This window comes from Pseudorasbora parva, chromosome 22, assembly GCF_024679245.1.
Source record: "Pseudorasbora parva isolate DD20220531a chromosome 22, ASM2467924v1, whole genome shotgun sequence".
NCBI lineage: Eukaryota > Metazoa > Chordata > Actinopteri > Cypriniformes > Gobionidae > Pseudorasbora > Pseudorasbora parva.
Genome location: NC_090193.1, coordinates 37624323 through 37639844, shown reverse-complemented (window position 1 = coordinate 37639844; position 15522 = coordinate 37624323). Strand labels below are relative to the sequence as shown.

At 37.7% G+C, this 15522-nt stretch overlaps 1 protein-coding gene across 4 annotated transcripts in view; it reads left to right on the top strand.

The window, feature by feature from the left end:
• megf6b (multiple EGF-like-domains 6b) overlaps positions 1-15522 on the top strand; it is a 161057-nt gene that overhangs the window by 5354 nt on the left and 140181 nt on the right. For all 4 annotated transcript variants that reach the window (XM_067431036.1, XM_067431034.1, XM_067431035.1 and 1 more), the window contains 3 exons: positions 452-586; positions 2145-2254; positions 11854-11958. In XM_067431036.1, the coding sequence (XP_067287137.1) occupies positions 495-586; positions 2145-2254; positions 11854-11958 (307 nt within the window). In that variant the 5' untranslated portion in view covers positions 452-494. The remainder of the gene's footprint in view (positions 1-451; positions 587-2144; positions 2255-11853; positions 11959-15522) is intronic.

Here is a 15522-nt window from a genome sequence, read left to right as displayed (position 1 = left end):
CAGCTTTTTAGTGTCAGTTTAGTGCAGCTATATCCCTTAATTGCGACATGGAATAATATGAGTGATTAAGAAAAACAAAACAAAAACAGACTAAGCACTGTAACAAAATCTAGTGCTAATAATCCCAGAAATGAAAATAATCGCCCGGGGGTTCAACTGTGAGTCTATGTTTGAGGATAAAGAACATTTTTACAGAGTGACTAATATATCAGTCTGGGAACGTAAGATGTAAATCATGTCATCTGTTAGTGCAGAGATGATTCAAATGATTTATTGACATTTTAATCATGACTATTCCTTAATATGACATGGTGTGTCTAAGTAATTGACAGTCTAACAACTTGTTCCCCTGTCAAATTCATTACAGTTTATTAAAACTGCTTGGAAGGACAATTAGAAATTCCTGCAGGTAAAACTGATGTGTGTGTGTGTGTGTGTGTTTTATCTCCAGGCCAAATGTGTGTGCAGAGAAGGAGGTGAAGCTAGTGGCCCAGATGCAGCCGTGTGTCCAGGCCTTCACACGGATGGTCAAAGCCTGGAAACAGGGATGCCAGGGACAGTCCTGGTGCATGGGCTACGAGAGAAGGTGGGACTGATTCACACACACCAAAAACGCTGATTGCACAATCTTTAACATAAACGTCATGTCTGATCAATCAACTACCGTACCCTTCTGTGGTATATAGCATGCATATTATGCAAGTTTTGCACTTTATTTTAAGGTCTCCAGTACAGTGTAATTATACATTTAAGTACTGAATAATGAGAATTAACCCCAGGTACTTACTATAGGGTTTGGATTAGTGTGTGGGTTAGGGTTAGTCACATGCAATTATGCATAATTTATAGTAATTACTGTAGTTACTACATTCAACATGTAAGGAGGACACTGTGAAATAGTGTTACCCAATTTTTCCACAAGCATGCCTATTCAGATGACTCTGTACAGTGCTGAATCCCACAATGCAATCAATGTGCTCAACTTCGTGTTTCCATTTATAGTTTGATGAATGAACCAGAAGCTTTAACCACAATCTGGTTTTGACTTTGCTGCAAAAAGTGACTTTTTTATGCAAAAGCTGAATTTAAAATGTGAAATAAACATTAATTAAACATGCATGTTTGAAATGTTTATTGTTGCAGTTTTCACATATTATTAAAAAATAGTATGCCGTATAAACTTCATGCTGAGCAGTATGCATTTGTTCAAATCCTTTCCCCTTATTATGCAATAGAAATGGTGATGCTGCCTTACCTGTTCCCTTCTGAAGTGTATTTTGTTCTCATGCATTATATTTGTTCTCTTATCAGACTCTTTTAAGTGTAAGGTGTAGTTACGCGCTTGACGAAAGCAGCAATTTGAAAGGCATCTCCAGAGGGTCTCGCATACCTACACGATAGACAGCAAACGCCCTGAACTGGCGCTTTGACAACCCTCTGTACCTCGCACCGGCTCCTTTTCCTCCGTATACTTAGCCAGTAAGAGACCCGGGCCCTGCAATTAGGCACAATAAACAAAGAGCGCAGGGTTACGATTCTACAGGACTCTAAACTACAGGGAGCGAGAGAGCCTTGCAGAAAGCGTCATTAAAGGGTGGATGAGAGATGTTTGTGTTTTCACACATCAGAGCTCATCCACAAGCATTAGTCATGACCTGATCTCTCTCATTCTCTGACTAACCACAGAGAACGCTGGTAAACACTAGAGGAGGCTGATGACAGACTAAAAGAAGGTTTAAGGATCTTAATCTTTACCTGTGTGCTTGTTAAAAACCATGCATAGTCTTATTTTTCTCTACTTTTCTTTTTTTAATCAATAGGCTGGTTTCTTTCACCATGCATGTATTGTACTTTTCTGCTCTTTAATTAAATATTTTTGTGCAACTTGAATTGCAACCTGCTTGCCACTCTGGTTTATCTGTTCAAGTTACATTTGGTGTGCAATCGAAGATATGCATTTTGTTTAAATATGTATGTATGTACATATGCGTATATATATATATATATATATATATATATATATATATATATATATATATATATATATATATATGTGTGTATATATACATTTTGCAGTAGGAGTGTGTGTGTGTTAGACAATCTAAAACAATAAAGATGCTTAAGATTTCTTCTTTTCTCCACAGAACGGCGTACTACACTGCGCATAGACAGGTGTATCGACAGGAATATCAGACGATTTACAAGTGCTGCTCAGGATGGTCACAGCTCAACGGGGAGGCCGGATGTTTGTATCGTAAGTATGCTTTAAATCCCATGTGATGTAAAATCACAGTATTTACTAAAAAATTAAGCATGTACCTTTAAATATCAGTAACAAAAATCCATATTAATGAGGATTTTTTAGGCCTTCTTCAGGACATTGAATCCAGTATGGAAGCTTGCTTCCGCCACAGAATAAAATAAATAAATAAATTAATTAATTGCCACCTCCTTCTATTGCTCCGTGGTCCAGTTCGGATGCCCACTGTTGGTGCTTTCGGCGGTGGACGGGTCAGCATGGGCAGTGGTCAGCGGCTATGCCGCCCCATACACAATAAACTGAGATGCTCTGTGTATTCTGACACCTTTCTATCAGAACCAGCATTAACTTCTGGAGCAGTTTGAGCTCCAGTAGCTCGTCTGTTTGATCGGACCACACGGGCCAGCCTTTGTTCCACATGTGCATCAATGAGCCTTGGCCGCCCATGACCCTGTGGCCGGTTCTCCTCTGTTCCTTCCTTGGAGCAATTTTAATAGATACTGACCACAATTTGGCCCTCGTCAAACTCGCTCAAATCCTTACGCTTGGCCATTTTTCCTGCTTTTAACACATTTACTTTGAGGACAATTTTCACTTGCTGCCTAATATATCCCACCCACTAACAGGAGTCGTGATGAAGAGATCATCAGTGTTATTCACTTCACCTGTCATGCCTGATCTGTGTATATCTCACAGTTCTGACTTTATAACACACAATTGAGAGGGGAAAAAAGTCAGAATTGTGAGATTAATTTTTTTTATTCTGTGGCATAAACTAGCTTCCATAATCCTGAATATGCATTTATAAAATTCAAGTGGTCTTGTAGAATAGCAGGTGGAGTTAGTCATAGTGATTTAGAGGTTTAGGCCCCAGGAAATTCATTTGACAGTGTGTCCAAATTATAGATAGAGAATGCTCGAACCCTAACGTGAAGGTCTATGGTTCTTCCAGTTTGTAGCTATTTAACCACAAGAAGGAACTAGTCACACATTCCATTGTACCTCTAACAAAAGCATAGTGGAATTAGGAAAATTAGTGTCAAGATTTGCTCTAATCCTCTTGGCTGTGGATTCTGTATTGTTTTATGGATTTGGAGAGTCGATGTATTATGGTGAAATTTGCCCAGAAATTTCCCCTAACTGCACGATTTGAGGTGTCATGATGTAGTTCAAGCGGTGCGGTACAAATTACACTTAGGATTTGGAGGTTCGTTCAAACGATTGTAATAGTCATGCTGGCTTCTGCAACAAAGCACTGATCTCACTTTGTCTGAATTTGTTTTTACTTTCTAAAGCCAAAAGACCTGGTCAATAATTGGATTTCAGCAGCTCATCCCGTCTGCTGTCTGCTCTGGGTGGGGTCTCGTACTTTTCATTGTTCTGGTTAACAAGAGGGCTCCTCTAATAGTTTGGCAGACTCTTTTTTTTGTGCTTAAATGGACCAGATGGGAATCCTTTGATAGGATTTTATAGGACTGTCATAGTCTGCATACCCTATCGATGTGGAGCCTTAAGAAGCTGATATACTCATATACTTATTTTTCATTCTTCACTTAGTAGTAAAAAGAAGTTCAAAATACCTTTGCGACGGTACACTGTTAACTAACATTCGGGAGAAGTGTTTAGATGAATATGTTAATATGCATCTGATCTGAGGCCCAGTTCACAAGTGGATGAGGGAGACACATTCCTGTTTACACCTGGTGTCTCTTTTGTTCACTTTCAACCACTTCTTCTTGATTTCTTCAAGAGGAGGATCTATGGGTGGGTAAATGTATGTGCCTTTCAGATCTTTTGATTTAAAGGATAAAAATAAGCTCACGCAATTTACATATGAATGTGACCCGAGACGATAGAAAAACACACCGAGAGCAGCAGCTTTAGTTTCTGACAGCCGTGTGTGTTAGAAATCAGGAATGGTGAGAGAACATTGTGCTTGGTATGTTTTTTCTTCAATCCAAACTTGGGTCTTCAAAGATTAAATTCCATCTGGCTTTCCCATAATGTGTATGCGTTAGTTCAGTAGACGGTCTTTTGTGGCTATTCGAATGCATTCGAGAACGTCATGAGTGTTTACATCACAAGAGCAATCTGGTTAAATGCATTTTCGACTTCCTCTGGAAGTGGGCAAAAGTGGACAAGCTCAAAATGTTAAGACCCAGTTTACACCTGTATTTATCATCGCCACTTATAATCCGATTGACCAAAACGCATCTTAATACCAGGTGTAAACGTGGCCACATGTGGATATGTTTGCACAAGCTCTGCAATTTGACACTCCAGTCAAGTCACATTGTGTTTATTTATATAGAACTTTATACAGTTCTATGTAATAGAAAATATCTACATAATAGATTGCTTAAAAGCAAGCAGCTTTACAGTATTACACATTCAAACAGTCAGTGTTGCTTTCAGTTCGAATTACAGCTTCAGCAGGCTGAACAAAAGAAATGGCAATCAATCCACATCAAAGAAGGCGGAGCCTCAGAGCCACACCTACATATTACATCATCACCACGGACCAATGGAAGTCCAAAGGTGTTTCCCAGTGAGAAGATTTGGACTCCTGAAACAAACTCCAAACTGACTTTGTTTTGGCCCGATTTAGTTTGAAGTGATGTTGTACCAGTTTGTTCTTCGAGTATATCGGGGACTCAAGTCAAGGCCAAGCGTAGCTGCCCAAAAACAGTTTTTGGGCCACTTCGCTTGGGTTGTTTTTGACCCCCCATGTCTTTTAAATCTTCTACTATGAAATAGCCAATTAAATAAAGGCTTTTTAATAATTTGAAGAAGAGTGCCTTGGATTTGCGTCTTTGTTCAACATTAATTTAAATCCGCGATCCCAAAGAGCACCTTCAGACATTTCATTGAACTCCCTGAGCACCCCAGACTTTTTTGCCTTTTCATCATATATTATTAATTTCCCTGCACTATCGGAAGAGAGAAAAACGTAAACTGAAATGAGCTGAATAATGACACTTTTGTCTTCTGTTGAGCTGTTTAAAAGCTAAATCAAATTTTAGGGATGCACGATATATCGACCACCATATCAGCATCGGCTGGTATATTTTTAATGCTATCGTCCCAATAAGATAATTTGACCGATATATTAAAGCCGATAAATAATGGATTTTTCCTTCAGCTTTGACATTTCAGATGTGCACTGTTCGCCATGATGGTTTCAAATTGCTTGAAATATGATCAGAATCACCATGGGCGTCGGAATCAAATAAAAAGAGGGTGGGTCAGTAGCGGCTAAGGCAAAATATGCTAGGTGGTGAAATTGTTTTGCGGGAGGGTTCTCCCCCAGAAAAAAAATGATTTCATAGATGTGATTTCCTGCATTATGGTGCGTTTTTGGCCATATCCCTTTCCTATACCAAAAAAGACCTCAAACCAGTCAATACCAATAGTCTAATAAAAAGGCTATATTCATTTAACTGCTGTAGACATCAACAGTTTCACAGATAATGATAATGAACAAGTTGCATGTTTTTTTTTATGCTCCGTGTCCAGACAGAAAAAGTGCCGTTTACTAAACGATTGATTGGGCCAGACAAAATGACAGAAATCACTGAATTATTTACTGTGGCTATAGAGTAGGGATAAGAAGCATGGCATCAAGTTTTGACGCATATCGCGAGCATATGTTCGTATCCGCCTTTTGCCACACTCGCTCTACTCCCTTTCCCCATCACATATCAGATCGGAAAGGTATTTATTTTCAATAAAAAAATAGAAAATATTAGAAAAGGGGAAATAAAGCATTTAACATGTGTTTAATAATAAGTTTCTTAATAAGTTTCTCGGTTAAGGGCTAGTCAATGTAAGCCGACATGTGCTGAATTATAGACGATAAAAGTGAGTGGGTCCAATATCATTGGTCTTAAAAAGTGGGTGGGTCTTGTCCCACACACACACAATGGTTCTGACGCCCATGAGAATCACTTAAAACACAGAAAATTGGTCAGTGCAACGTATAGGTCTGTCATAGGCTACATAAAATTATAATGAGAACATTATAATTGTGTGCTTACTTTTGTTTTTGTAATGGCTTTCCTGTAGCTCAAACACTAGAGCATGGCGCTAGCAATGCCAAGGTCATGGGTTCGATTCCCAGGGAAAGTAAGAATTGACAAAAATGTAAAATGTGTACCCCTTGAATGCAATGTAAGTCGCTTTGGATAAAAGCGTCTGCCAAATGCATAAATCTAATCAAAACAATCTCAAAATTATAAAAAAAAAATTGGATTTAGATTTATCGGCCAATGTATCTTTCAAATATAAGGAGTTATTGGTATCGGACAAAATGTTAATATCGGTGCATCCCTATCAAATTTGTTTCATAATTGATGAACTTTTCACCATCATTGAACTGAACTCAATCAACACTGAGCTGAATAATGACATTTACAATTTAAATGAATATTTAATGAAGTTTGCATTGATTGTTATTTTCCTGTTTATCACCGTGAAGCTGCTTTGAAACGATCTGTATTGTATAAAGCGCTCCTTAAATAAAGGTGATCTGACTCTTTAATTTGGCGTGCCTGTATATGTGGTGAGAGGCTGAAGTAAAGTTCGCTCAGCTTGTACTCTCTAAAAGTCTTCGAGTGTTTTGCATGACATTTCCAATGTTTTGTCGACTTGATGATCCTCCTTTCATTGTCAAACCAAACCTGGCGTCCGTCCGCCTGACTAAGGTCCATTGGGTCTATTGTTCTCTTTTGGAGAATTAAGCAGGACTCTAGTGGTTTTGAGACTCAGGGTCACATTCGGTGACTTGTACTCTAAACCCGCTGAACTAAATCCTTCTCTGAAATCAAGTTAACGTCCGCTGATGGTTTTCCTGCCGGGCTCGTGGCGGCTCTTGTGGTCTCATGCCAGAATGACTGACAGTTGCATAACAGTTTATCCTGCGAGTTGTGATTTTCTCCGGAGTCTCATTACTAGAGTCGACACACTCCTCAAAGGGCCCTTTGTCTGTCCGAGAAGGTGAAACTACTCATTATACCTGCAAGATTTAGGCCCCGTTCCCGATCCAGCTTTGGTTTGTTTTTAAACGCGCTCAGCATGCATTCCTGTAAAGCGCTTAACGTCTTCTCCTCTTCTGTGGTGGGATCTGTTGTCTTTAAACTGCACGCTTGGCTTTTATGCCTGCAACTTGAGACCTGGAAGCACTTTAAGAAATGGGACAAGCTAATCACTCTGTTTTCTGAGCCACTGAACATGGACAAATCATGAGCTGATGCTCACAGCAGAAATCTCGCCGTCTGACTGGCACACGCACAGAGCGTCTGTCTTCTTCAACCTTTTTGTTCAGCGTGATTCACTGGCCAGATGGGATGGACAATCCAGAGGCTGTTAGATTTGAAGTGGCAGTAAAGTGTGTGGCAGTTTGGAGTTGAAAGGTCGTCTCATTCAGTGATGGCTTTTCTTCACTTAAAGGGGTGGTTCTGTGGTTTTTTTCTTGGCTTGGGTGTGTTTATGGGGTGCAGTATAATATGTCTTAATACTTCTTTTTTTTTTATGTACACCGTATTTTTCTTATATTTGACCTTTATTCCACACCGCTGTCTCCACTGTCCTTTGAGCGGCTCGTTTGCTTCCTGCTTCTATGAAGCCCATCCCTCTGAAAAGCGCAATGGTCTTAGATTGGTGAGATGGCCAAATGTAGTTTCCTGTATTTTCATTGGCTGAAGTGCCAAGCACAGGTTGCCGGAAAGGCCACGCCGTTTCCCATTACGGGCAGAAGTCCCATCTGCGGAGACTAGCAAGGGTTTATGATGTCACCAACCCAGGAAGAAGCTCGTTTGTAGTCCAAACCGGCCGTTTTTGTAGGCGATAAACTGCCGTAACTTTAAAAGACAGTATCTCCGTTTGCATTGAACTTTCAGCGCTGTAACTTTGCAGATACTGTTTATGCTCAAGCAGCGACATTACACACTAACTAAAGTTAAACAAGTCAAATCGCATGCAACCACCCCTTTAAATGCTAACTAGTCTAATGTAGCATTTATTTATTTATTTATTTTTATTTTTTTTATTTATTTTGAGGTATTACCAATCATCCAAGACAGTATTTGAAGGCCTCAAAGATATTTCTGGTACTTTGGCTGTAATGACAACGCTGCCCATTTTTAAACTTTTTATTTACAGAAACTTAGTGGCTATTTATATTATATTATAAGTAATGTTTGAATATTTATAGATATAGGAACATTTAAATAGAAATAAGTAAATAAAAGCAATATAAATAATTTTTAAATGTTAATTAAATGTTTTTAAAAATGGCTGAATGTTCTTCATGGTTTACACTTTTAATTACCAGTGAACTTACAGAAATGAGAAGTGGTAATTTAAATTATTTTGATTTAAATATTTATATAATTATAAAAAAATGATATTTAGACCAATATTTATTTAAAATAAGTAAATAAAATTATTACATGTAAGTTTCAATAACTTAATGTTCTTTAGGGTTTACACTTTGTATTACCAACAAATGTAGTCTTTAGTTTTTAAGCTTTAAGTTTTTATTTTAATTTTGTAGTTTTATTTTAAGTAGTATTATTTTTATTTTAGTAGTAGTTTTATTGCTTCAACTTATTTTATTTAGTTGCAACATTTTATTTATTTATTTTAGAGCTTGGCATAACTAAAAAAAGCTTGTTTCTCAAATGTTTGCTCTTAGAGTCCAGATTTTACATTGTGGTGACCCAAATACAAAACTGAAAATTGTTTATTGTACAAAAGTAAACACGTGTTATTTGGGTATTAATTATATACTTTAATAGCATTATTAATATTTGGAAATTCATTTTAATTTTTTAATAGTTTTTTTTTAAACATTTTAAAGACTTAAAAAAAAAGTTTTATTTATTTATTTTCATTTTTTTTAAATATATATATAGTTTTAGTTAACAATAACAACACTACTGTTTAAAAACAAAAAAATCCCTAATAGATAAATACAATTTTTTTGGACATCTGGCAGATATTCCCTCTGTTTTTCAAGGGTCTGTTGTTATGATCTCAGTTTTATACACTTTATGCACTGTTTTCTTCGGGTGTTAACAGACTAATAGTGAAGCAGAAACACTTGATGATCCAGCATGCTCAAGAGTCCAGATTTCACATTTTGCTGACCCAATACAGAACCGAAAATTGTTATTGTACTAAAGTAAACACAATTGCCTTTAAAAACAAACATTGAAATTTGTAAATATGACTATGAACTGCACAGATACAACATGAAAAATGATTAACCTGACACTGGCTGAGTGGGAAAATTAACAATTTAGTGCAATGTAAACAGCAGCAAAGGCCTGCTTTACAGTATTTACAGTACGAGTGTCCAGTTTCGAAATGTCCGTTCAATTGATGGTTTGATGTCCTCGGGAGCCGATAATTCACTGCATAAAACAAACTGTGCTCAGCGTACAAACCATATTGTTTATTGCTTACAAATGAGCATGAATTTATTGTAGTCTGCATAGTTTTGTGCTTGTTTGTGCAATTTTGGCATCTAAACAACTTCTACAACGTGATAATGATTTCACGGCAAAATACTGTAGTGTTTAATCGGACACATGACCTTTGGCTTCAACAACAAGATGGGTGCAATTTCTCAGTGCACAATTGTGGATGGTTGCATTTTATTATTAGCATTGTGTATTGTTTTTCCCTGCTTGACCTGATTGTCTGCAACCCACCAGATGAAAAGACTGGAGCCCATAAAATAACAGACATCAGGGCTGCTTTCTGAGAATTGATTTGGTTTCATTTGGGAAGCGGGAAGGCAAAGTAACTCTGTTTCTCATTCTAGTCTAAGTGTCTGCAAAACTTAGTCTTGAAGCTGTTTACATTTGGGGTCTTTTGGGGTCCGCTAACCCTGTTTGCGTCTTTGTTTCTCGAGTACACCAATTGACTCAATGACTTTTGATTGTTTTTTGTAGAAGTGCTCTTGGGGCTTGAAGCTACTTCCTTCCACTTTAACAGAATGTGCTCTTGAGAATCCTCTTCTTTTCATTAAGGAGCAAAAGTCAGAGTTTGAACAGGAAAGTTGGCCAGTTATTTTGATTGATGCTGGTGATTTGAAGCAGAACTGACCACCAAGGTAATAGCGGCAATAAGGAGTGAATGGAAGCAGGTCTTTGTCGCTGTAGACGGGAATGTCCTAAATAAGGAGCAGGAATGAGTGTAACTAATGTCCTGGGTGGTCTGTCCACATGACCAACAATGCCTGTTGTTACAAAGACCGTTAATTGTCAATCCCAGAGGTAGAAATACTGTTTCATGGCCTGTTCTTTGAGATGTGTTGATGTTTGGAAAGGGAATGTGTCCTTGATTTACATTTATGCATTTTGCAGCCGCTTTTATCCAAAGCGACTTATAACTGAGGAGTACAGGAAGCGGCGAAGAAACGCAAAAAGTGCCGCAAATACAAAGGTTTGGATATTACTCAGAGTAGCAGAAGCCAGAAAATGGAGGGAAAAGAGAAAAAAGAGGAGGAAGGGTTCGATTTTTTTATTATTATTTTTTAATGATAAGAATTAGCACAGTTGTTCATTTAAGGTGAATAAAGCTCAGCTAATCGCTCACAATGGCTCATCTATCCGTGTGGATTTCAGGGCATTTCAGTGTTTATGAAGATTCATGTTTTTTGTCTTGATGAACATGAGTTCCAGCATATTGTTAATATATTTTATATAATGGGACAGCGAGCATGTCTGTCTGCTGGGATTCCCCATGCACTTCATCCTCACATGCTTATATTATGTAATATTATGCGCTTTTACTTTGCCAAAGGTTTATTCATATTAAGATATTTACAACAGAAATGCTAATGCTTTAATGTTTTGAGGTTAAATTGTTATTTTCTTTGGGTTCAGTCAAATCCTTTCCACAATTTTAGTTTGTACGTTTTGTATGCAGTTTTGATGTATGCATGTTGACAGTGACTTTGAATAACTGGTTGACTGGTCTTGCAATAAGATGGTTTTATTTTATTCTTTTGAAAATATAAGGGTTTGAAATGTGATATAGTTTTCACATCATCATATGACAACCGGAATTTACATATCAGTGTTTGATGTTTTTTTTAAAAAAACATTTCTATATAGCATTTATTTATTTTATTTATTTAGTTTTAATAATATTTGTATTTATTTTTATTGCTTCAACTTAATTTAGGCAACAATTTTAATTTTTAATTTTATTAATTGTATTTATTTCATTTAATTTTTAATTTAATTTAATTTTAATATAACTAATTTTTAATAGTTTTAGTTAACAATAACACTTTCTTTAATATTTTTATTTAGACTATTTTTATTTTTATTTAATAATGATTTTTGATAGTATTAGTTCTAGTTAACAATAACAAAACTAGTGTGTTTGTGTTGGTGATGTGGGTTTGAAACTTTTCCTTATAGTTAATCCAAAGGGTTTGGCGTTTTGATCTCAGTTTTATACACTTCAGGTGTGTTTTCTTGGGGTGTTAACAGGCTAATAGTGAAGCAGAAACACTTGATGAGAATGTCATGTGTAAAGACATCTGATCACCGTCTCTTTCTCTCCGTCTCTTACAGCTGTTTGCAGTTATGGCGTGTGTTTTAATGGAGGTCAGTGTCGAGAAGGGTCTGCTCAACTCTGTGACTGTCCGGTCGGCTTCAGTGGCCCGAGCTGTCAGTACGGTGAGTCCAAACAGACAGAACGCTTTCCACGCCTAGTTTCTTAAAGAGCTCCTTGATTATGATTAATGTGTAACTTAGTTAGTGTGTAATGTTGCTGCTTAAGCACAAACAACATCTGCAAAGTTACGATGCTCAAAATTCAAAGCTAAGGGAGATAGTTACATTTACAGAAATCACTTTTTTATAACAAAAAGCTAGTAGGGAATACAATGAGCTTCTTCCATGGTTGGCGACCTCACAAACCCCAAATTTACATAAGCCCCGCCCCCAGGAACACGCAACAAAGGGGGTGAGGCCATGTCGCTTTAGAGAAGAGGAAAAGCTGTGTAGTATATTTGAGAGTCTGCTCAAGCTGTCGCATCCATCTTTTTTACACATTTATTGCAATACAGTAATGCAATAGCATGTTATAAAAGCAAGATGACAACATAAGTTATAACTCTAATTAAACTAAACTATATGTTCTCTCTGTCGGATTGAACATAAAAGGCTGAACGGTTTCTGACATGTTCAGTGTGTCTGCGTGAGGTGCTTGGAGCTAGAGGTCTTCACGGGTCCAAAAATTCGCACCCGAACCCGAAGAGACCCGCAATGTTCAACACAGATCCGACCCGGACCCGTCTATTATTTCAAAAACTGGACCCAGACACGTGCAGATCCGAAAAATGCCAAAAATATATTACCCGGAACCGACATGGACCCGTCTATTATTTGATAGCTGGAACCGAACCCGCCGGGAAGACACAGACGCGACTGGACCCGATTGTCTCATATTACACAATATACTGCTGTTAACAAGTTAATAAACAAGCTGCGAAAAATAACTTTGTCTCAGCCAGCCTACCTAACGATATATAGCCGTTGTCTCCCTTCCTTGTACCTTGATTGTGATGTATTACAATATTCCTCTGTAATTGTTCCAAGCATGCGCTCATTTCAGCTGTGCCAAAAGTCAATTTTATTTCACAGTGACGGATTTATGAGTTAATTCGCATAATAACTTTGACTGTTTGCCCTTTTGAACTAATAACTATTGCTCGTTTAGTGCCATGGCCGCTTGCGTTACCATTATTTATTTGCCATAATCTCTCTGAGCCGAGTCTGACTAGCAGAACTTTAAGATTAAACAAGACGGTTTATGTAAAAACATTTATGTGACAGTTCACCTGAGGTCTTGTTGCTGATTTGAAATATATTCTTGAGTACATTATTACCACGCGCATGCATTAAATCTGCCCGCTTTCTAAACGGCCGAGAGAGAGAGAGAGAGAGAGAGAGAGAGAGAGAGATTGCTTGTGTTTTTGTTGTTGTTGTGTATTTCTGAACCTCATTTCCCAGCTCACACTTTTCTTATTCTAATTTAGCAATTTGTAAGTTACACAAAACACACAAGCCGCGCTGACTCTCACGGCCAGGTGTTCTCCGAGTCCGATTGACGTATTACATAGGCTACAACATTAACAGACCCGGGACCCGAAGTAATAGATTAGGACCCGACCCGGACCCGGCTGACCATTTAAAAAATAGACCCGAACCCGTACGGGTCCCAGGTCGGTTCCCGGGTCCACGGGTCTCGGGTGCCCCGTGAAGACCTCTACTTGGAGCTGCCAACACAAGCTCTTGAAGCTCCGCCCTCTGCTAGAAAGGAGGCCGAGACCAGCAGCTCATTTGCATTTAAAGTGACACACACAAAAATGATGCATTGACCCTCAAAAAGTGACAATTTTAAAATGCTGTAATAAATGATCTATGGGGTATTTTTAGCTAAAACTTCACATATGCACTCTGGGGACATCAGAGACATATTGTACATTTTTACATATTGTAAAAAGAGACTTTAATCTCTTTTAGAAGTTTGAAATTGGAGCTTCCTGTGCTGTCTTCCGTTTTGCTAAATAGGTAGGAAAACTACAACACCCATAATGCATTGGGCATGTTGTCATCCAAGGCCACGCCCAGCCTGCTCCTATTGGATAGGCTTGACCAGAGTCAAATACCACCTTGCTTAAGTAGAAAAAACTTTGCAGCAAACTTTTTCACAATGGTGTAGACTTGTATGTTCCTGGGTGTAATAATTCACAGAGTAAACGTTTAGCAGGTTTCCCGGAAGTACAGTCTGTCAGCCCTGGAGCTGTCAAAAGTCTGCCGAATGATGAAATTTATGTCATCTGAACTTAAATAATAATTTCTCTGTCCAGATAACAGGCATAAAGATAATTATTGTGCATTTACATATACTACTGACATTGTAGCAATACAAAGTGGGTTGAAATTCTGCAAACTTCCTCTGAAATAAAAACAAGCTGTTTAGAGAGATCTCATGTGAATAATAAAAGTCCCTGAAGCATTCTTCCAAAGCCCGTTATTAGTAGTTCTTGCATGTGCAAGCGCCGCATGCATTTGTTTTAGAGAATATAAAGGGAAGTTATAATGATTTTTATAGCATTTCCTTTTGAATAAATGCAAGTTTCCCTCCAACAGAGTGTTTTCTCGGGCAGTTTGAGGCAGTAATGTATTTAATGCCAAGAATTTTATCTGCACCGGGCAGTTGTAGCCAGTGAGAGAGGATGCTAATAATGGAGGATGTTGTTTTTTGGTGATAATCTACACACGACAGGAAATTCTTCGCAAATCTTGCCTTAGTTTTTTCACTTACTGTGGTCTCCTTTTTGTCCCGTGGAGTGATAACAGAGATCGAGAGTAATCTGAGAGCCGCTTGTGTCTCTAAGTGTTGCAGACTGATTCGATTAATTACATTGTGATGTTGCAGCTTGCATGTTGCATGTTGAAGTAGCGTGAAGTAGCCTGAGCTGATGGCTTTCGTCTGCTGTTTTGAGTTTGGTATCTTCAAGACCGAGACTCAGATGTGCGCAGCTGGTAACCATTGGTCATTTATTCTGGACCGATCTTATGTGTGTCGTTAAGAGTGATGCTGATTGATTCGGTCGGCATGTACAAACACATGTAAACACTAACAGCCACAATCTATTACAGGAAAGCCTAATGGACACTGCGGCCTAGTTTACCCCGTTTATCTTCTATAATGCCAGGCTGGCACTGGAAAATAGAGACAGTCAGGATGAAAATATGGGTGAATCTCACAAAACCGGTCAAGAGCATGTCCTGGTCATTTCACCACAAGATCAAAATTAAAAAAGTCATGTATGTTTTTCTTAAAGAAAATAAAGCCTGTGTTTGAGGAAGAAGGAAGCACATCCTCCAATTCTAGTGATTGTGGTGAGGCTAGACGTTATTTTAAAGCAGACCAAGCTGCTCAGAGAACTCACTGACTGACTGAAAAGAAGGAATTGTTAGAAGAATCAGCTGAAGAAATGGTTATAGATTAAGAATATAATGGGAGGGGGGGGGGGGGAGTCTTATCTGATTCACATATTTATTTATTTGTTTGTTTATGTTTAATTGATAATAATGAATTAAATATATGTTGTGTAAGTATAAAAATTACACAATACTATTTATTATATAATATTTTAAACAATTTCTTCAATTAATTATTATTATTATTATTAATAATATTATTATTATTATTACATTTTTCACTTT